Raw genomic sequence first — 23,630 nt, 5'->3', positions numbered from 1 at the left:
TAGTGCAGATAGAATAAAAGATGGAAATATAAGAGAACATTGTGTTACTGGATCGATATTAGATTGCTGAGGCCGTTTAATGCCCACTCAGATGTTTGGACTTCATTCTTGAGGCATCGTGTAGAATCTGATTGAATTTCTGATTTAGAAAGGTCACTCTGTAGAGGAAATGTTGCAGAGGGGAGAGATAGAATGTATATCAGACAGCGATTCAACTATACGGTGATGGATGGCAACTAGATTTGTGGTGGTGATTGCTTTCTAGTATATACAGATGTCAAATTATAATACTGTTTGCCTGAAACTTATATAATAATTTTAAAAAATAAGCACTTCCCCCTGATCACACAGCCATGCCCCAACATATGTGTTCCTTTTCCAAATCCCTGGGAAACCCGAACTTTCTGATAAAGTGACAGGAAATGCTTACAATCATAGAAAATGCAAAAAAAAAAAAAACAAAACAAAACCATGATGTCTAAAACAATTTGCAAAAAAAGAAAATGCTCTAAAAATAAAAGAGGGAGGTTAGGACCTAGCGTCAAGAAGAAGCTTGTCTAAAGTTTAGTCAGACTGAGAGAAACGTTAGGCTTTCATGCTCAGTGAACAGTAATATCTCAGTGCTTTTCAAGTTTACCTATTAAGTGACTTCTTATATACTCTTTGAATTTGTCATCTATTAATTAGTGTGTCATTGATAGCATTGTTTCAGTGGCATTTTATAATTTTATGGTATCTCTGTTGGTATCAGTATTAATCTCAAATCAACAAGAAATGCAAATGTATTTCCAGTATGTTCATATGATTAGCATTAATTAAATTATAAAAAACTTAATCAAAATAGCTTACACATTAATTCTACTTGAAATGTTTCTGTTCTGCTTAAAGAATGACTGCTTTCGATATGATCTGGAAAAAACTTTTTATAATTTGCTGGTTCAGGTCAGAATAATTTTATCCTATTCTTGTAAATTTATGAAAACCTAAGAGCAGGTTGCACATGCAGCTAGGGCTCCTCCCAGGGAAGCTGAATCAAGCGAGGATCCTGAGAGCTTAAGCATCGTTACCTTCAGGTTAAATCTACTGCTGCTGCTGGAGTGAGATACTGAGAAGCAAAGGAATGGGAGAGAGAAGCTGCAGATGATGCAGAGGTTTTTACACACCTTCTTTATAAGAGCTTTTCCTTCCACGATTCCCAGTGTCCTAGGGAAACTGGCTAAGAGTGTCCTTGTGGGGTAGTAACTGCCTCCCCCTACTCAAAATCTCCCCTCTTGTCATGGGTCAAAACTGGCCCACCAACTGGTTTTGTACAGCTCATGAGCTAAGAATGGCTTTTACATTTTTAAATGGTTTTTAAAAATCAAAAGATTGTCATTTGTGATACATGATAATTATATGAAATTCACGCTTCAGTATCCATAAGCAAAATTTTATTGGAAAACAACCGTGCTCGTTTGTTTATATATTGGTTATAGAAGCTCTTGTGCTACAATGGCAGAGTTTAATAGTTGTGACAGAGACCACAGAGCTGGAAATATTTACGATCTGGCTCTTTACATACAGTTTGCTGACCCCTGGTCTAGAGTTATTCTTGTCAACTAATTAAACCTAAATACTTGATAACAGATAATGCTTAATGTTAATATTACAGATTTAGCCCCTAATAGCAGACATATGTAGTCCTTACCAAATGCAAAGAACTAAATAATGTGACAGTTTCAGATATTGTGGCATGTCCCTCGAGAAACATTTTTTTTTTTTTTTTTTTTTTTCGGTACGCGGGCCTCTCACTGTTGTGGCCTCTCCTGTCGTGGAGTATAGGCTCTGGACACGCAGGCTCAGCGGCCATGGTTCACGGACCCAGCCGCTCCGCGGCATGTGGGATCTTCCCGGACCGGGGCACGAACCCGCGTCCCCTGCATCGGCAGGCGGACTCTCAACCACTGCGCCACCAGGGAAGCCCGAGAAACATTTTTTAATCGCAGTCTTTTCTTATTCCTCAAATCACACCATGTAGGTGATAGGCCTCCTGTGCTCTCACAAAGGTAATCTCACTCAAGTTAAACAGAAATATGGCAAATGAAATAAAATTTCAGGCTGTCCTTCTGTTTAAAAAATGTCTGTGAAAATTCTATCAGGAGCACACTTTTAATTTCACATCATCTGATATTGTTCGGGATTTCGCGACAACGTGCCTGGCAGTTTTCTCCACAGTTTTCTGTTTTTCTGGAATGTAAATTTTCCAGCTGGGCACTGAAGACCTAGGGTGGAAGACTAAATGTGTGATCTGTATCAGTCAGAATTCTGTTCAGCTGCATGATATAAATTCAACAAACCTGACTCAATATTCTTTCTCATGTAACCTAAGTCCAAAGGTAATAAGGAATTCAGGGCTAGTACAGCTGCTCAGGATTGTAATGTTTTGAAAGGGTAGGCAAACAGTTAGGGTGAGGTGTGGAGGCTCCTAGCTTCCTGCCTCATCATTCTTACCGTTTGTTTAGCTTTTTGTCTTATAGCCACGGGATGACTATTTGACCTTCTAGTATCTCATCTGAGTTTAAGGTGAGAGAAAGGAGAGAGACACAAAGGGCAAATGGAAAAAAGGCCTAACAAAGAATTATATAGCAAATACTAATACAACAACTCTGCAGAGCATTCTTTTAGAATCTTTCTAAATAATAATTCATCGGTAATATGCTGGCTGGTTCCATCCCCTTTAATAAACTGTATACATCTCATTGGCCAAAATCATGCTACATGGCCATTGTTAGAGTAAAAGAGGCCTGGGAGGGTAGGTGTTTCATAAAGGACATATTTGACTCTTGAGGTTCTGTTAGGAAGAGAAGAAGGGATATCGGGCAGACAACCAGAACAGTTGGTCCCACTGTACACAAGGCCAGTGATTTGGGTCATAGCGTGGTTGACTAGGGTCATGTCGGCTGTCTTAATGATTCATACCGATCACAGAGGTCATATAAAGCATCCAGAGACTGACACAAACACATTGATTTTTACAGTCGTTGAATGATTAACTACTATGGCCTAAACCGATGATTGTAGCAGCTCTTTTATTTTTCTATTTTGATTGCGATCCACTGACCCACATTGATGGAGGATGGGGGTTAATCAAGGGCAACATAGGTCACCTCCTACCCTAGGAAGGTATGATAGAGAGTAAGAAAGAAAACTCTAAGACATTCATCATATTTTCCGGCAGCTTTACTGGAGAGTCTTACTTGCCTAACAAGATAGCAAGCTTCTGGAAGGCAAGGGTCACTTCTTAGGCTCCTTCATTGCCTCCACAAGGGTTATTAACACAGAGTCAATACTCAAACTTTGTTCACTGATAGATAAACCTGATAAAAGGCAGTTTATTCAGAAAATTGAAGTTTCAACTTAGGAACTATTTATCAACTCCCGTTAATATTCAACTCACTTCATCAAGATCAGTGACTTAAAGGGATAAGAGTTATATACCCCATAAATCCAACTTGTTCGTGAAACTACTGGGAAAAATTTGTACTTTTGTTAATATATTCCAAAGTGTAATTTGGTGTTTACATAATATTAGTCTAGAGAGGAGCCTTTAGTCATTTACTACCATCCCCCTATTTTTTTTTTCATTTTTATTTAGTAATTGGAGACTCAGAATGGTGCTTTGTCTATTGTAAAGTTTTCACGTGTGACTTTGATGGTGTTTTACCTTATCTAATTTATTTAATCCACTCAACTATATCCTTATGCTTATTAGCAAAACGTTTTAATTCTTATCCTTTATCATCTTCAAATCCTTCTATGAAGAAGTCAGTCCAACCCTGATACAGCACCAGAGGGAGGCATGGGTAATTTTTGTTGACCTGATATTTTATACTTTTTTAGCACTACATCATAAACATACTTTAAAGGCAGTCGATCCTTTCAAATTATGAAGTCCGTTACCAAAAGGAAAATACTTTTTGAAATTGTTTTTGACACAAAGAGCGGCTAGTCCCCCTTCCATAGGTGGGAGAAGTTTAAAAAAACTATAGTTTAATTTTGGGGAGGTGGTGTGGTGTGTGGAGGTGGGAAGGGGGTGGGTTATATTCTCTTGTTGACTCATACTGCTGTGAAGGAGTACAGTGGCAATTCAGTTGTCTGGTCTCTTTCTTCATGACTCAGCTCTTTGGATACTGTCTCATTCATCACAGAGAGGCAGTGTGACTTACAGGGAAGAGTGTGGATTTGGTGTCAGAGACCTGAGTTTGAATCACTGCTATGTCACATACCAGCTCTATGATCTTGGAGAAATCACTGACATCTTTGAACCTTCCTTTCTATCAAATGGGGACATTAACTCAGAGAGATTTTGTTGTGAGGACTACATTTAGAATTATCATTGATTTCCATTCTCCTATTTTGTGTTTGCTTTGCACAGAGGGAAAAATTCATAAAACTACTGGACCAGTTGCATAACTCTTTAAGGATTGACCTGTCAAAGTATAGGGTATGTACAAAATTATTTGCCTAAAGGTAAAATATGGTGTTTGGCTCAGATGATTACTTGTCACATTGTAAAAAAAAAAAAAAGCTATCCACTATGTAAAGGAAAAGTAAAGGTAATGATCTTGGAATCTTGGGTCCTGTCACACTAGACGGGTCCCCTAAGTAATCAAGTAGACATCTCTTGTTTAGGTACCTTGCTCCACATCAGCCTGAAGTACTCTGTGTGTGTGGGGGGGGGGGGGGGGTGTGGGTGTGTACGCACACAAGTACAGGTTTAATTTTATAATTCTTTTAATAACCATTAGATTGAGTGGCCCTCAGCTAATTCATGAAGTAGACATGTGACCCAGTCCTCATCTTAAAAGCTCACCCCTTCTTACTAAGATATCCAGCTGATATTTCCTCAGCTTTTGATATTCCTTCTGGGATTCACCACTTAATTCACTCCTAGATCAATACAATGTGCATTTTTTGAAGCTGTACAGAGTTCATTGTCAACAATTCTATACTTCACCTGCAGGTGAAACTCACACATACACAAATATATTCATGTGTGTGTCTGTGTTTGTAAACACACAGATATAATTTTATTTAGAAAATACAGTTACCAAAAAATTTAGTTACAAATTTTATTTACCAAAAAATCTATAGTAATAATTATTGCATTCTTTAACAATTTATTCTATAATAAATATCTTTCCATATCTGTACATATGTATCTTTCTTGCATTCAATTTTTAGTCTCTTATTGATGGATCGCTTAACTGCGCATTTCCGGATATTGTAATACCAAATTTTACCTTTCATGTCGGAACTGGGGCCAACACTATGAGAAGGGAACTGCTGTGACAGGCAATGAAAATGATACTTGGGGGCAAGAAGGACCTTGAGGCCGCCTCATTCATCATCACTTTGACACTCCAACTCTGCTTGAGTTCATGAATACCTAAAAGTTACCTGTGGTTTTCCTAATGGCTCTTTAAAAAGCCTATCTGAAAGCACGTTAATATGAGAAATTTCTCAATGCTGAAATTGTTTCCTTAATATTTTCCTAATTCCTTTCCTTTCCTTTCCTTCAAAACTGTGAACATCTGCATTTTTATCTCACATTTCTCACCAAACTTCACTAACAAAAACTTTTTGTTTAAATCTGCAGTACTTCAGGGAGAGACTATGCAGTGCAGTCTTCTTTTCTTTTTTTTTACTTTTAGCTTCATTGTGACTAAATGTAAATATAGGGCATGTAAAATTTCCCAAAAGGATTTTGGAAAAAATAACCCATCTTGAGAAAATTATAAAAAATATTTTCAAATATATGCTCACCCTCCCTCTTTCGGCAGGAAACCTATTTTGTGAAACAAGGATGAATAACCTCGTAACACTGCATTAATGATATTATTTTTTACTTTTTTTTATGTTGTGGGAATAAATAGAAGAATATGGCTTTCCAAGTCTAAGACAAGAATACTTCCAACTTGTTTATTTTCTGTGATATTTTACAGTAAAAATATTGTGAGAATACTGTGGTGATACTTTTTAAATTTTACACAGTTTACTTACCATTTTCTTTCACAGAAAGTTAGTTGTAGTTTATTTGCCACTGGAGGCTTAATGCTGATAATTTACCCATTTTCTGTTTCCTAATTAAACAGGAAAACTTTCCCGCCAGCAATGCTGAAAGATTGCAAGACCTGAAATCAACTGTTGACCTGCTAACAAGTATCACCTTTTTTAGGATGAAGGTACATTTTTTATTTTTGTCACTGTCTTCGTGTGACATACATTTATTCCCTGGTAAAGTCTGGTTTTACCCTTCTCTCTCTTTTTTTTTTTTTCCCCGGTACGCGGGCCTCTCACTGTTGTGGCCTCTTCAGTTGCAGAGCACAGGCTCCAGACGTGAAGGCCCAGTGGCCATGGCTCACGGGCCCAGCCGCTCTTCCCAGACCGGGGCACGAACCCGTGTCCCCTGCATCAGCAGGCAGACTCTCAACCACTGCGCCACCAGGGAAGCGCTACCCTTCTCTTGATCAATACTGTTCATCCCCATTGATTAAGATGTGGTGCCTTTGCCTGAGCTAAATGAATCTTCCAACATAATGTGTGTTGAAAAAGAGATTATCCTAGACACTTAAGATATTCTGATACATTTGGCTCAAATTTAGTTTTAAGTTAAATTCATCTTAAACAGAGCTCTCTAGTGAGTGGACGTGACACTTACCGGAAAAAAAAAACTCCCTAAGAACATTAAATGGAAATGGAGTTCACTTTGCATTTCAATTTTAACTGAGATGTCTTGCCGATTTTTTCATTGCAAGAGAGTAGCCTCTTTTAAGTTTACCCTAATTGTAGCAACTCCCATTTCCTGCACTGAGAATGTCTATATAGGAATATGTGTGATTGTTTGTTTAATCCATTGGTATAATTAACTGTTATCTACCAACCTATGCAAATATTTCTTTTTAGGTATATCTTCTCTGCTTTAATAGCAAGTTGTCTGCAATTGTAATTTGGCTAGCCAGACAATTCATGTAAAGCCTTTCTTAAAACTACTTGTCAGGCTATGGGCTAAACATTTTTGCCCTTTGAAAGAGAGTTTATGATTTTTTTTTTATTATTATTGCGGTACGCAGGCCTCTCACTGCTGTGGCCTCTCCCGCTGCGGAGCACAGGCTCCAGACGCGCAGGCTCAGCGGCCATGGCTCACGGGCCCAGCCGCTCTGCGGCATGTGGGATCCTCCTGGACCGGGGCATGAACCCGCGTCCCCTGCATCGGCAGGCGGACTCTCAACCACTGTGCCACCAGGGAAGCCCAGAGTTTATGATTTTTTATTCAGGAAATTCCTGTACAGAAAAAATTAGAAATAATTATTTTTCTTCTTTTCAGTTGCCAGTGATTATCTTCACTAAAGCAATAAAATTGGTATTTTATAAGAGAGAAAGAAAACAAAACCATACTGTATAAACCATCCGTCCTTTAAAGTTCAATTAAAATTCATTTGGTTTGAAGTCATGGTAAAAGTAGGTGACTGGCATAAATAGAATTTACATCAATTCTGATCTGCTGGCAGTAGCTGCTGGAACAGTGCATAGAGGGTGATAGAACTGATCCAGGCTCTCATTGACAAGGGATGCCTGCCATTGCCATTGAGGGAGGTAGGAAAATGGGAGTGAGGGAGGGGAGTGGCCAGCACAGTGCTCAATACCTGCCTTTCCTCAGTCACCAGCCTTGCAGTGTATAGGAAACAAAATCATTTCAAACTTGCAAGTCCTCCTCCCCCACCCTCACTACCAGCTGATGACCTTGCTTCTGATTTCACTGGAAAAGCAGGAGCAACTACTGGAGAGCTTCCTCAAGGTCTGACCACAAGCTCCTGCCACCCACCCATCTACTTACTTAGGTGCATCTGTGTCCATATTCTGTTCCTTCTTTTTTTTTATTATGATTGCTTAGCTGTTTGTTCTAAAAAAAAAAAAAAAAGCTGTATCTTCCACTGATGTAATTAATTTCTTCTCCTCCTGAGTTACTAAAACAGTGGTCCAGCAATCTTCCTCACTCACCTGAATTATCAGTCTTCCACACTCTACTGGATATTCCCCATCACCAAACATGCTATTATTTCCAGTCCTAAAAATATTGCTTGACTCCATTTTCTTCTACAGCTACTACCCTTATCCTTCTTTTCCTTTAATACCAAAACCCTTCAAAATAGTCCTTTTTACTTTTTCTTTCCAATTTATCTTCTTGAATTGTCTTCTGAACAAGTTTTCTCCTTCTTTTTTCTTTTTCTCCTCATTATAGACAGTAAAATTCACTGTGTCATAGTGATCTGTTAGTTTTGACATGTGTGGTTGTATTAACCACCACTACAATAAAGATATAGAATAGAACAGTCCTATTAGCCTCCAGTATTCCCTTGTGCTAGTCCTTTATAGTCAACCTCTCTCTCACCTCCTGATCTGTTATTGTCCCCCTGTGGTTTTACCTTTTCCAGAACATCGTGTAAATGAAATAATCATCTATGTAGTGTAACATATTGGCTATTCAGCCTTCTTCCTGAATATATCTACAGTTCATTCCTTTTTATTGCTGAGTAGTAATTCTTTGTTATATATGATCTACAGGCATTCGGGTTATTTCCAGTTTGGGGTAATACCAAATAAAACTGTTAAAAATATTGATATATTTTTGTGTAAACATAAATTTTCACTATTGTTGGATAAATAACAAGGAGAGAGATTCCTTGGTCATTTGGTAAATGTATGTAAAACTTTACAAGAAATGCCAATTTCAGTTGTTCTACATCTTCTGGTAAAGCTCTTGGCATTTTCCATGATTTTATTTTATTTTTTTTAGCCATTCTAATGATGCCAAAAACTCAGCCAGCCTCTGTGCACCAGTGTCAAATCGAATCTCAGAGACAGAGTTTTGGGTGAAGTAGAAAAGCATAGCTTTATTGCTTTTCCAGGCAAAGCGGGGACAGAGTGGGATCCTGCCCTCAAAAACTATGTGTCCCTACCTGGGAGGATTTGGCAAGGAGTTTTATAGCAACAGCTCAAGGGTGAGGTTGCGGGTAAGATTAGGGTGTGTGCAGGGCCTGCACTCCTTTAATCTGGCCTCAGGTCGTCTGATGAGTTTCTGTGGTTCCTTTAACCTGGTAGCCTTCTTGAAGAGCTTCTCTGGTTCCTTTAATCTGGAATGAAGAATGCTGGCATCTTCCATTTGTTGGGGGTTTTAGTTCTATAAAGAACTTAAAGATATTGTTATGTGTATCCCTGAGGCAGAACCATGACCTGGCCCCAAGGCTGCACTATTGTTTCTTGACTGCTCCTCCCATGTCTCAGCATCCCCTCCCTTCCCTGATTAGTAACTGTTCTAGTCTGCCCTTTGGAACTCAGGGAGGGTCATGGAGGCTGGAGTCTATTCCCTACAAACAAGAAATTGGGGCGACAAAGACTTCTGTGACCTGGAGCCCCACAGGATCCTGCTCAGTTTCACTAATAGGAATGAAGTTATATCTTATTATGGTCTTAATTTTATTTCTATATTAATTAGCAATGTTGATCATGCTTTCTTGAGCTGATTTGCTGAGTTTCTTTTGTGAACAGTCTGTTGAAATGTTTTGCCCACTCTTCATTCTTATTGTGGAGTATTGAGTTCTTTATTTACTCTGGATACAAGTCTTTTCTCAGGTACTTTATTTGCTGATGTTTTCTCCCTGTCTGTGTTTTGTCTTTTCATTCTCTAAAATCATCTTTTGCCTAGCAAAAGTTTTTAATTTTGTTAAAGTCTACTTTATCAGTCTTTCTATTTACAGGTAGTGCTACTGACGAAACTAGGGTCACAAAGATTTTTCTGTGTTTCTTCTAAAAGTTTTATTTTACCTTTTACGTTTAATGCTGGGTTCCATTTTGAGAGTTTTTTTTTTTTAATAAGTTGTGAGGTATGGGTCAGGATCATTTTTTTGTATATAGATGTTCAGTAGTTTTCACACCATTTATTGAAGCGATCATCCCTTATTCATTGAATTTCATTCGCATCATTATAAAAAAATCAATTGATCATGTTTGTTTGGGTCTATTTCTGGACTTTCTATGCTGTCCAGATGTCTATACTTTTACCATTACTATGCTGTCTTGATTACTGAAGCCTTATAGCAAATCTTAAAATTAGATAGTTTTAGTCCTCCACCTTTTTTGTTACTTTTCAGAATTGTTTAATAGATTATATTAGTTCTTACTGGGAATTTGGTTGGGATTGCATTAAATCTATAGATCAGTCTTTAGAGAACTAAAAAATTTTAAATATTAAATCTTCAAATCCACCCTTATTTTTGGAACCTACTCCAATTAGACATTTAATCCATCACTTCACGAAAAATGATCTTGTCAAGTCACCAGTGACTATCACTTTGCTGAATCTAGTGGTCAGTCATCAGTCTTCATCCTACAGTGTTCAGTATCATGTAATATATTTTATCAACCCCTCCTCCAGGAAAGCCTTTCTTCCCTAGATTCCAGGACACCCCTCTTGCTTCTTTTTTCTCCTATCTCATTGGCTGCCTTTTATCTCTTCTCCATTGCTTTGTTCTTTCTCATTTGTCTAATGTCATAGGGCTAGAATTACCCAGCATTTCTTTTTTGGACCCCTTCTCTTCTCTGTCCATACTCATCTAGTCTCATTTCTTTAAAGTCTTCTCTAAGCTAATAATTCTCAAATTTATATCACTAGCTCAGGCATCTCTACTACTCCAGACTCATTTACCCAAATGTCTGTTTTGAAATCTACTTGTATGCATAACAGGCTTCTCAATCTTAATCTGTCATAAACTGAGCTCCTGATCTTCTAAGCATAGTCTTGCTCATCTAGGTTGAGACCACTTCCAGTGTACCAGTTATTTAGGGCTAAAACCTTGGTGTTAGGCCACCCCCCATAGGCCGACGAGGCCTGTACTTGCCCATTTTCAAGACTAAAGAAAGAATCCGGAATCAGCAACAGAGACATCAGTGGTTAAATGGATGGGGGATCTTATGTGTCTGAAGCAAGGTCCTGGAGTGAGACCTCGCTGTGTGCTCCAGGCTCTTGGCCGGCCATGAAGGCAGTCTTCACTCCTGGGAGGAAGGGGAGATTACCAGTTATAGGGGAATTGATGTCAGGTTGGCCCCTCAGTTACCAGGGAAACCAGCAGAGGGGCATGTCCCTCACCACCCCTTTGATAGGTTTCCATCGGGGCTAAAGTTAGACCAATCATTAACTGGGGCCTGGGGCAAGTATGTAGGAAGGTCTGTCAGGTAGTAGAGTGTGGCTGAAGTAGGCACTCGTGGAGCAGGAGATGTACAGAGAGCAAGAGGACAGCCGTCTTGGGTCACCTGATGATATACTTGGGGTGTCTTTCTCTCACACTGGTCACCCAATCTGTCAGGAAATCCTGTTACCTATTCCTTCCAAAATTAACCAGAATGGAATTTCTTCTAACAACTCCTTTCTCTACCATAGTTCAAGCACTGTCTTCTCATGACTGAATTATTGAACTATTCTCATCACTGGTCTTTCTGCTTTGTCCATAGCCGGCGTTAAGGCAGCATAAGGGAGCCTTTTAAAAAAATAGGTCACTTTCCTCTTCTGCTCAAATAGTCTACTTTCTTCCCACCTTGCTCAAAGCTAAGGTTCTTGGAGTAGTCTATTTGCAATTTTTCCACTGGTCCCATCCTGTTACTTCTCTGAATTGATCTACTATTGAAGTCCTTTGTATTAAATTCTATTCCACTGAAACACTTTCTATCCCTCTTCTTCAGTTTATTTTTTTTTTCAGCATGCAACATCATGTAATATATTTTACTGATTTCTTTTGTTTATTATCTACTAAAATTTAGCTTCACAAGGAAAGGGATTTTTGTTTCTTTTGCTCACTGCAGTATCACCATTGTCCGATATATAGTAGGTGATGATAAATATTTGTTGAGTGGTTGAATGGAATGATATTGTGATTGGTCACTGTAAGTATTTCTATTTGAATATTTACAACTATGCTCGTTTTCTCTGAGTTGTTATATTAGGACGTTAAGATGGGTGTTTACACATTTAAAGCATTTCTAAGACCACATTTCTCCTGAATACAGAAAGTTCAACTAAGTGTTTATTGAATATTGTTTGATTTGTTTATACTGTTTATACAATGTTTTATTTTTGAATTTAAGAAAATATTTTGTCTACCAGGTTCTGGAGCTGCAAAGCCCCCCAAAGGCCAGCGTGGTGGTGAAAGACTGTGTCAGGGCTTGCCTGGATTCTACGTACAAGTATATTTTTGACAATTGCCATGAACTGTATTCCCAGCTAATAGACCCGGTAAGAAAAGATGTGTGTCTACTTTCTGTTCTAATGTGTGCTTCCATAAGTTTAGAATGACAGTAAGTGGGAAAGTATGTTCATTCAACTTCACGTTAACTGCAGGTTTTAAGAATTTCCATATCTTTTCTTCACATTTGAACATCACTTTCTTATATATGAGAGTGAAATAATTCACTCCTTAAAATATCTTCATATATTAAAGGTGGATATTGTTGTTCAAGTTTTTCAGGTGAGGAGTTAGTTTCAAAAGAATTAAGTGATTTTCTCAAGGTCACACAGTGGGCAAGTGGCAGATTTGGGACTAGAACTTAGGATTTCAACTCCTACTTCTATGTTCTTCCCCTAATTCATCTGCTTCTCTTATCATTTTTTCTCATAAAACTGATAGATGGGGACATATTTATAGAACAGGATGGTAACATTGTCACATATGTAAATTTATTATTAAGAAATATTTCTAAAAAGAAAATACAGAAAGTAAATCAAACATGCATATACTTACCACGTAGATGACCAACTGTTAACATTTAGCAATATTTGCTCTGCTCTTTATTGTTTAAAGCCATTAAATGTTAGTCATAAATTGGCATTTCACTTTGTAGCTCTTTCAAATTCCATTCTTCTCCCTTCCTCTTCCTTCAGAAATGAACACTGTTTTAATATTGGTGAGTTTGAACGTCTTTTCACATATGCTCAATGAACACTTCAGTTTTATTTTCTGTATATCGCCTATTAATTCCTTGCTGATTTTTCTCTTGGCTTGCCTGTCTTTTGCTTATTAATCTGTAGAAAATTCTAAAATATATTTTGGATACTAATCTTTGTTGGTTATGTAATTTCATCTATTACTTCTCTTTATGTGTGATGTGTCTTTTTGTTGCATTGAAGTTTTTTAATGCACACTATGATTTTTATATATCGCTATTAGTTCTATAGAACTATTGTTTGGGGATGGCTCTTTAACATGTATCTGTTGTCTGTCCACTTCTCTGAAGAATGCAGTTGCTCAAATAGATATTGAAAACCATGCAGTTACCTGTGGAACTTCCTGGTTAGTTGAGTGGGGCAGATTCTAGAAAGCCGATGTTGGATGAAGGCGCATAGGACTCTTTCAAGCTAGGTTTCGGGCTGGGTTTCTTACAGTATTCATCCTTTCTGGGGTCACTGACTCCTTAGCCTAATAGGAGAAAACATTAAAGCTGGAGTCTGTCATTGTATAAGCAAAACAACATAAAACCACGTAACTGTTCTTAACTCTAGCTTAACATTCCCACTATGTGTGCTCTTGTTTGGAAACTTGGTTCTCTGGGATTTCTAGGGATTAAATTTTCTCTGACTTCAAATCTCCCCTTGGGTGGCCTTCTAATGTCTTCCCTTTGTCTATTCTCTACTCTCTATCTTCCTCCCACAAAGCTCTTTCAATTCTTCCTCTACATTTTCAACATCATCTTTATTCTACCCAAAATATAAAAATTAAGCTTTTTATTATACAATATAAGTTACCCATACATAACTTTATAATCAATCTTACCAGGCTTTACCACCTTTAATTTCCTCCTCCTCGCAATTCCAGACTCAAACTGGTCCCTCTCATGAGCCCTAAATTCTATTATTTTCTATTAACTGGCCATCTTCTTTTATATTCATGTGTTTATCCTGTTCTATTTGACTAAAATGTCCTTCCGCCATCCTCTGCCTTCAAAAAATCCAACTTAAATATGACCTCCTCTCCCACTAATTCACACTCAGTGGATGAATCAAATCATCAAGGTCAAGTGTCATACCTTATTTAGTGTCTTTCTAATATATTAATACTAATAATAGTAAAATAACAGCTTTATTTATATAAGATACATAGAAATATGTGCAGTTCCCATAAGCAAACATACCCCTAATAAAAAGCAAATAAATTGTCACGTCAAAATGAATCTAATATAGCTTAATATTTGCTTATTTGGCTTCAAAACAATGTTTGCATGATTTTCTAACTAACTGGTATTCATTTTATGTGGGCAGATTTATAGATTTTATATGAAATCTTGTCCATGTGGAGATTGTTTGGAGCTAAGCTTTAAATCTAAGAAAAAGACTTTTCCTTAAACATTGTTAATCCTTTGAAATTCTAAACAAAGCACCCATTGGACCTGAATAATTTAGGAAACTAATACTCCCTAGAGCCCTTCTGGAACCATCTTGGAAAAATTTTAATAATTAAGGCTTATCTCCCCTCAGTTGACTGTAACCCCATTCTCCGAGGAGCTCAAGTTTTAAGACCTTTTTCCTTCACACTATACATCTGAATTGTCCTCAAATTCTGGTGACTTTATTTTCAAAATCAAACACCTTATCTTCACAATACATCCAGAATCTAACCACTTTTCACCACCTTCATGCTCCCACCTGATCTGAGTCACCATTGTTGCTCACTTGGATTACTACATAACTTACTAACAGAGCTCAGTGCTTCTACCCTACAACCTCTGCCTATGTTTAAGAGAGCAGCAAGAATGATCCTTTTAAAAAGTAAGTCAGATTATGTCACTCTTTTCCACATAATATTCTAAAGTCCCTTCATTTTAGTCATGTTCAAAGTCCTGTCAATGGCAGTAAGACCCAGGATCTGCCCATATTGCACCTTCCACCCCACTTACTCTGTTACTCTGTCCTTACACATATCATCGTGCGTGGAGAGGAAAGTAACATGAACAATGCTGTATCCCTGGTACCTGCAACAATGCCTAGATCATAGTAGGTGCTCAGAAATGTGTTTGTTGAATAAATTGAATGAATGAATAAACAGTTACTTTTCTCAAACGATGCAATAATAAATTACAGGTTATTTGGCCCTTTATAAACAAGACTGAAAGAAGTGCTCTATCATAGGAGACTCTGAGTCCTTGCCTAAAGCCTCTTGTAGTTGTATGGGGTAGTGTTGCAGGGTCCTGGACAAGATATGGGAGGAACTGATGAAAGCTACATCTAGTCCCAACCCTTAAAAACATCCTGAAGTTTCCTCCAGCTCTCTCTCTTCTGCGTAGTAACCTGGAAGGACACACATTCCACATGGTATGGATAGCAGGTGGAGGACGGCTATCCAGCCAGCTTCAGCAATAACCCATTACTGCAGTAACTTATTGAGGTTAGGAGATTTATCTGTTACCACAACAAACTTGGCTTATTTTGACTAATAGACCTTCAAATCCATTTCCAACCTGCCTCCCAAACTATCTACTTAAAACATATATGACTGTCCTATCTGTAACCCCCATTCACTCATGGGATTAAGTCTAAACTTTGCAATTATTCAGAGGTCCTCTAAGATGTGAGCTCTGACTAGCTTTCCTTATTTCAGTGTAATTTTCCCCTTGCTTTCTGTGATTCAGGACACTAAACTCCATGATGCCTCCATCCGCATTGTTTTTATCTACCTGGATTTGCTTCACCTCCCCAAACCCCTTCGTGGCTAACTCGAGCTCACTGACCTTTTCTTCAGAAAGCCGGAGTTGCTGCTGTCTGCTCTCATGATACCCTGACATGTCACCACTAGCACACTTACCGCGATGCATTTATTAGGAATATAATGTAATATTTGTCTGGCTTGTCTTCCCTACTCGGCTGTGAGTTTCATCTTTGTAGCCCCAGTGTTCAACGCTCTGCTTTACACAGAGTACAGTTGATTAAATAATTAGTAAGAAAGAAATTTTATAAAAACAGCACTCTGTAACTTATTTATATTCTACTTCACTGACTCCACTTCAAAGTCTGTGGTCAAGAACATAATGTTTGAACCCCTGAGTTTAGATCCTGGCTCTACTGCTTATTAGTTTGGTCGCCTTGGATGAGGTAGTCAGCCTCTTCAACTCACAGTTGCTTCATCAAGACATACTTTTAGTATTCATGCCACTTCTGTTTTCATCTGAGTTCTCTCTAGATAATGTAATGCCTGAAATCAAGAAACAAGTGTTTCAGGGTTGTTAGGCTCAGTATAATTCTGATTGTTTAAATGTAGAAGCTCTCTTTCTTTCTCCAAAGGGGTTTTGAAGAACCATATAAAAATAGTGCTCAGAATAAAAATGAAAAACAAACTTGAGAGTTAAGTTGAAATTGTTGCCGTTAGAAGAAATAGCTAAAAAAGGCTGGTTGCACACTCATGGAGCAGCTTTTACCTTGAGTGAATCACCGTGCCCATGTTTGTCCTTCAGTTTAGCAAAACTAAGAACTCAGGTGTGGCCATGTGGACATAGGTGATTGATCTCTTGCATAAAGACACATGAGGATCAGTCTATAAACTAGCCCAATGTTCTAATTATATTTTTAATTAATAATGAGTTTAAGAATCTCTCATAAGTTTATTAGCTTTTTGAGTAACCATTTTTATAAATTACCTATTCATAGCTTGTGCTTATTTTTTAAAATAGAATCTCTTTTTCTGGTTGCTATTCTAAAGTTACTTAGCTCTTTGTCAGCTTTTGACATTGCAAAGATGTTCACAATCCTTCATCTTTATCTTTGTCACAGCGTACATTTATAAGAAATTCTCATTTTTAATATAATCAAATTGACCAATTTTTCTATATAAAATTTGGAGTATTAAAAAGTCTTTCCCACTCACCCCCAAATAGAGGATCTCCTTACGTGGAACTTAATAAAATGAATGTGTTCCAGCTTCGTAGTAATCACCGTTAGGATTGTCCAACTAGTTCCCCTGCTGTTGCTCCTAAAGCAGCCTTCAGATTATGGATTTTCTTCTCATACAGATGATCTTCCAGGAGAGGACAAGCCAATACATTTTCAAGTCTGTTTGAAATGTTTGGTCTTTTTTTTTCTTTTCTATCTTAAAGAAACTGTTGTTTGTTCCCTGAGGTGTCCTCAGAACTACACTAGTGCCTGGCATATTAGAGTGCCTTTAGAGTCCCTTTGTTTCCCTCCCAAAACAAATTTCCCTGCCTCTTACCTGTGAGGCAGTCTCTATTATTAACTTGATATTAGCTTTCTGGTTCATCTTTATGAACATTTATTATACGTGTCTATTAACCATTTGAGTATATGAATATGTCTCTCTCATATACTACATTGTACAAACAAGCAGTGTAGTGATATGGTTCCATGTTCTAACTCCAGTACCAGACTAAAAAAGGTTTAGTTATTTGGTAGGAATGATTCTGTAAATTTAAAAGCTTGGTGTTAGGTTTTGCAAACTATGTATTCTGATACATTTAGGTACAGTTTATTGATTTTTTTTTTTTTTACAGCTACCTATCACATAAATACACCACAATTTACATATCAATTCCAGTGTTTCACTTTTACAAATAATAGTGCAATGAATATCATAATGTTTTTAAAGAACAGAAGAATGCCTTCCTTTCCTTTGCTTTTCCATTTCTACTATATATAATGCAAACTTGATTGTACCATGTGGTCAAAGCACCCTCTATTTTTTCACATCTTAAAATGTCCTTCAACTTGTCTGATTCCCACAGGAAACACTGAGTTTAATGAGAATAGAAACTATTTTGTTTATTATTGAACTTGTAGTACATAGCTCTGTGCCTCACATATAGTAGCAGAAATCAGTGAATAACTGCTTACTTAATAGAACTTCTCTGCAAAAATATCTGTATGTATGCAGTATGTTACTGCTATTCGTTTAACATTTTTGACCAAGATGTCTTCTGAAAGCATTTTTAGAAAAAAGAAAACACCCTCCACAATATCTTAAATTGGCAACTTACATGAACGTATGCATGCCAAGTTTCAGAAAGTTTTCCTTGATTTGTAGATGTGTACTTTTTCAGCTATTTTAGCCAAAAAAGTTGCCATAGCTATTTTTGTTTGTTTGTTCTTTTGTTTTTGCTCTAGTCAATTCTAAATAATTCAGTAATAAAAGGAAAGTTTAAAATAAAATGTGACTTTGAAATTTACAAGTGGAAAAATTTCAATTCTAGAACTCTTGAGATATTATTTAAATAGTAATCCTTAAGTAACTAGCTAGAAAGTGTCCCTGACTTTTCTTAGATTTTTTTCCCCTTGCAATGGACTTTCTTATGCAATCAGTAGCATTAGTTTAGGGAATGATGTTCATTCTGAAAAGAAGGTACTTTTTCACTACCTCCTGTGATTATTGTCATTACACTAGAACTAAGTAAATACAGACACGTTTTAAGCTTAACTTTTCTTTAAATTTTATTATAAAATATGTGGAAGAAAGTTTATAAGTAGGAAGTTTCTTCTTAAGTGCCAGCTTCATAAGCAATATATAAATTCTTATAAAATGTTCAAAATGAGTGGTGTCTTATTTATTGGTGAAGAAGACAGGAACGTGAAAATCCAAAACCTCAAAAATTATTAGGTTTCCATCATTGTGTATTTCAATTTTTCTAACAAAGTGAGGTCAAAAATTAAGCCACAAATGAAACCTTAATAAATTCTGAAAGAATAAACAACATGCAGAGTAAGTTGTGCCAGTAAGACTAGTGTAATCTTGATTCTAAAATTGGATTATGACAATATTTGAAAAGAAAATTATAGACACATTTTGTAAATGAACACTGTTTTAAAAGTTCTAAATAAATTATCAAATGGCATATTTAAAATACAACCAGATCAAACAATCTTATCCCAGGAATTCAAGGACTGTTTGACATTAGGAAAAAAATTTATCAATATAAGTCACTGTAATAGTTATCTAAAGGGGGAAGATCATATATTTATGCAATATATGTAGAATGAGCGTGTGATGAAGTTTGATGCCTCTTTATGATTAAAAAAGAAACTGAAAAATTAGGAATGGAGCAGATTTTCTTTTATGTAAGTTTACATTAAAAAAAACTATGGCTAACATTAACAGATGAAATTTAGGTACATTCATTTAAGAAATAGAGATAATTATCCTATTAATACTGCTGTGTAACATAATAGTTGAAGAAATGAGAATATAAATTAGAAAGGAAAAGAGCTGTTATAATTTATGAGTCATATGACTATATGTGTAGGAAAACTAACAGAATCTACAAAAAGCTGTTGGTTCACATAAAATAAATCTCATTCAACAAATACAAGAACAACAGAGTTTCTTTACACTAAACATTGTGGCACATAGATTACTAGGAAAAGGAACAGACATTTAGAGTGTAAGGAAAATTGTCTCACCATATGGAGCTAGGGCTTGGGGGTTTGTGGGAAGAGCTGGTTTCTTGCCTAATACCATATCCAATGTGAACTTAAGACGATGAAAAAGAGAAGTGTTAATATAATAATAACGATAGTATAGGTTAATACCTTTCTGATGCATGGTAGGAAAGACTTTTTAAAATTCCAAAGCACAAATTTTAAATAGAAAAATTGATCTATTTAATTATTTTAAAATTGACAATTTATTATAAATGTACACTGTGAGAAGGACGAAAGATTGCAAAAAATCTTTGCAGTGTCAAAAGCTGACAAAGGACTAAGGAATTCCAAAATAGCAACTAAAAAAGATAGAGATTCCATTTTAAACAATAGGCACAAAAAACGAACAGGCAATTTATAAAAATGCTTACTTAAGAAGCTTATAAGCTTTGAGAAGTTTCTTAAACTCGTTATTAATTAAAGTAATATAGTCAAAACATCACTGAGCTATAATCTTATATCTAACAGGTCAGCAAAAATTAATAAACTACATAATGCCAATGTCCCCATTTCATGAGGAAATGGAGACATTGGCACTCTCATGAACTTTTGGTTAGCATGGAAACTAGGAACCAGCAATCCTGATATTAGATCTATATATAAGACATATTTGCACAAAGATCCCTAAGAAGATATTTAGTAGAATATTCACTTTAGCATTGTTTGTGATACTTAGAAGTTGGAGGCAATCCATATGTCTTTCATAGAAGAATAGATACATAAAATGTGGTGGATTTACCCATAGAATATTATGGAGCAGTTAGAAGAAATGAGTTAGTTGTTTACCTAGTAACCTGGAAAGAAATTAAAAACATACTGATGAGTGGAAAAAAAAAAAAGAAATAGAAGGTGTTGTATAGCATAATACTACTTAAGTAAATTTAAAGTAAACACACATCACAATAATAACATTTTACAAGATCAGAGAAATAGATAAACATCTAACGTAGTATATGATCTTATGTAGATCAGGAGGAGATGGAATTTTGGAATGGATGAAAAAGGAGTAGATGGAAGGATGGTTGGGTGGATGGATAGATATACAAGAGAGATGGATATATGAATTGTGCATAGTCAAAATATCTGTATTTGAGATTTCAATGTTTTCGCTACCTCCAGTAAAAAAAGAATACATGAAGTCTAAATTTCTGGAGAAAAATATTCTGTATTTGTGATATATTTGGAATCTAGTATCTAATCTTCATAAAACCTTTAAATTGATATGAATTTGGTATCCAACAAGTATAGAACTGGGTTAGATTTATTATTGACACTACCTGCTTCACATGGTCATACACAATAATAGGAATGATGACCCCTGAAACTGTATAATATTGTAGCCATAAAGCTACCCTATTAGAATCGATATTGCATTATGTGATTTTTGTTTTAATGTGTTCCCACTTTAGAAATGTTTATTCTTTAAAGGTATATTTAATTCACAAATAATTACAGGCAAAAAAAATCAATCTATGATGTGCTTCTTGGTATTTTTTTAATGTCTTAAGGTGTTTGAAACATGGTGTTTCATTGAAGGTTATACATGGAGTCGAGTCATCTCGCAATTTATTCTTTCACACTGTGTTAACTGGAAAATCAATGGGTCTTGAATCTGTTACTTTTAAAACACATTTGTTGATTCAGATGGGGCATTTAGTAAATCAGATTACTTGAAATTCGTGAAAAGTGCAGTAAACATAAAGAAGGAAACATACATTTTCTTATACTTGCTTGATTCTAGTTCAATATTTCCCAAACTGCCCTGATCCTAAGAATCACCTGGGGAACTTGACCACCTCGCACTCAATAAAATAGGGTATCTGAGGAGAATCCCAGGAATCCATATTTTAATAAGTTCTTCAAGAGGTACTTGACATTAAGCAAATATTAAATAAGATAAAATTTTGTCACTACTTCTAATTTTTTTCTTTAGATTTTTTCTTTTTGATAAGTATCCCAGAGAAAAAGAAAATAAACATCAACTGCAAATTAAATTGCACAAAGAGCTATAGTATGTAAGAAATCTGCTTAAGGAGTATTTTTGCCTAATAGTCTGTATTATTTTTCATGGCTTAGGCTGCTCTTTCCCAGCTGCCCAGAATTTATAGAATCCTTAATATAGAGTAAGTCCCCTACATACGAACCTTCAAGTTGCGAACTTTCAAAGACGCAAATGTGCATTAACCTGTCCAGTCATCTAAGTTAGTTCACATGTCTGGCGTACCTGTATGCATCCTCTACAACTGGTTGCGCTTTTGTGTACTTTACAGTACTGAAAAGAGTACAGTAGTACAGTATCTTCATTTCAAGCCCAGGATGTCCAGAAGCAAGCATAAAAGCAGCAGTGATGTAGTTGATAATGCTAAGAAGTGCCAGCTGTTGTACTGGACTACTGTACTTTTCAAGGTACTGTACTCTAAGATTAAAAACATTTTCTTTATTTTTTGTGTTCGTTCTTTATGTGTTAGTTGTGTGAAAAGTATTATAAACCTATTACAGTACAGTACTATATAGCCAACTGTGTTAGCTGGGTACCTAGGCTAACTTTGTTAGACTTAATGAACACACTCTTGGAACAGAACTCATTCATATGTAGGGGACTTACTGTAATTCCCTTTTAAGAGAAAAACTAAGTAGATGTTAGTGATATTACTGAATCATTAGTAAAATAATATAGCAATTAAGATCATAGAAGAGACAATATGGTGGTACAGACTGTAAACCCCACCAGAGCAGGAATTATGTCACTTTTGCCCATCAATGAATTCTTCATGTGTGGTATAGCATTCACATATAATAGGTATTCCAAAAACACTGAATGTAATTGTTGTGATTTTTATTTATAATACATGTAATTAAAACTTTTTTTTTTCAATTTGTGGCTCTTCTACTCACTAACTAGACGTAGCAAAGCAATCACTAATTAACCATTTTCTTACTCTAAGCACAATGCAAAGCAAACTAAGCAAATTTTCCTCTCTACTACAGAACTCAACAAACTTTCATTATTATATATTCGTGAATGAATGAGTGACTTTTAAATCCTTAAAATCAGAAAGTTATATGTTTGAAAGTAGCTGGTAAGTTAGAAAACAATGCCAAAATATAATTAATTAAAAGAGAAATATAGTAAAAATAGAATTCAAGTTGAGATATCGTTATTTACTCGGTGATTTTTACTTAAATGCAGACCTTGGGTTGAAAGGCAAATGTGAAATTCTAAAGGAGAAGATCAGGAACTCTGGGCCATCTAAAAGGGCCCTTACATGGTAACATTTGATGTATTTTAAAAAATCAATATATGCAGCCTCCCAGCAGACATCGGTACTGTTGTCCTCATTGTTTTGACTTTATTTACGTGCTTTTTAAATAAGCGGTTTGTGTGTGTGTGTGTGTGTGTGTGTGTGTGTGTGTGTGTGTTTAGAGGCAGAATATACCCTCCTAATACTTTTTATCATATTAATCATTTTGGAACATCATCAGCAACAATAAACTCGTATGAGTAAAATGGTATGACATTAATAAAATGAGATATAATGTAATGATGAGACAGTCTCCATGAAAAGATCCTTATATTTAGTAGCAGTTTTCTTTTAAAGCTCCTAATCTTCAGAACAGTGTCAAATGGAAAGTATAAAGCAAAAATACAGCAAACTCTCTATTATACTAGCTTCTATAATACATATGTAATTTAGCCACCTCCCATACTTGGTGTTTATACATATTCTCTAATACGTGGTCAGCAAAGGCAAAATAGACTGTTATAATCTGGTAATCCAATTTTCCTTACTCTCTGCAGAGCAAGTTAAAGGATAATGGAATCTCACAATGAAGTGAATTGGTCCCTTTCTCCATTTCCTTGCTGCATTTTATTTTTCTCAAATGTACTACATGGCTCTCCATGGAGAAGTTCAGCTTCCTCACCATTCTTGAAAATATGTTATTAAATATTCAGGTTTTATTCTGTTTTATTGCCTTTAAATTTTCATCTGGTGAAAAACTCTAACTTTAGTTAATTTCTTATTTTGGCAATGGTAAAAGTGGCCAAAGGGAAGCATTCCAAATCATATGGAAGATTGGTTTTGAGTTCTCTGTCCCATACGGGGAAAAGGATTTAAAAGTCACACAT

At 36.1% G+C, this 23,630-nt stretch overlaps 1 protein-coding gene across 2 annotated transcripts in view; it reads left to right on the top strand.

Moving 5' to 3' along the window:
* UNC13C (unc-13 homolog C) overlaps positions 1-23,630 on the top strand; it is a 586,631-nt gene that overhangs the window by 307,229 nt on the left and 255,772 nt on the right. For both annotated transcript variants that reach the window (XM_032622977.1, XM_032622978.1), the window contains 3 exons: positions 4,415-4,483; positions 6,135-6,224; positions 12,197-12,325. In XM_032622977.1, coding sequence (XP_032478868.1) covers positions 4,415-4,483; positions 6,135-6,224; positions 12,197-12,325 — 288 coding nt within the window. The remainder of the gene's footprint in view (positions 1-4,414; positions 4,484-6,134; positions 6,225-12,196; positions 12,326-23,630) is intronic.

The sequence above is a fragment of the Phocoena sinus genome, chromosome 2 (genome assembly GCF_008692025.1).
Source record: "Phocoena sinus isolate mPhoSin1 chromosome 2, mPhoSin1.pri, whole genome shotgun sequence".
NCBI classification, from domain to species: Eukaryota; Metazoa; Chordata; class Mammalia; order Artiodactyla; family Phocoenidae; genus Phocoena; species Phocoena sinus.
Note: the sequence above shows the minus strand (reverse complement) of the source record. Positions and strands in the feature narration are given on the sequence as shown.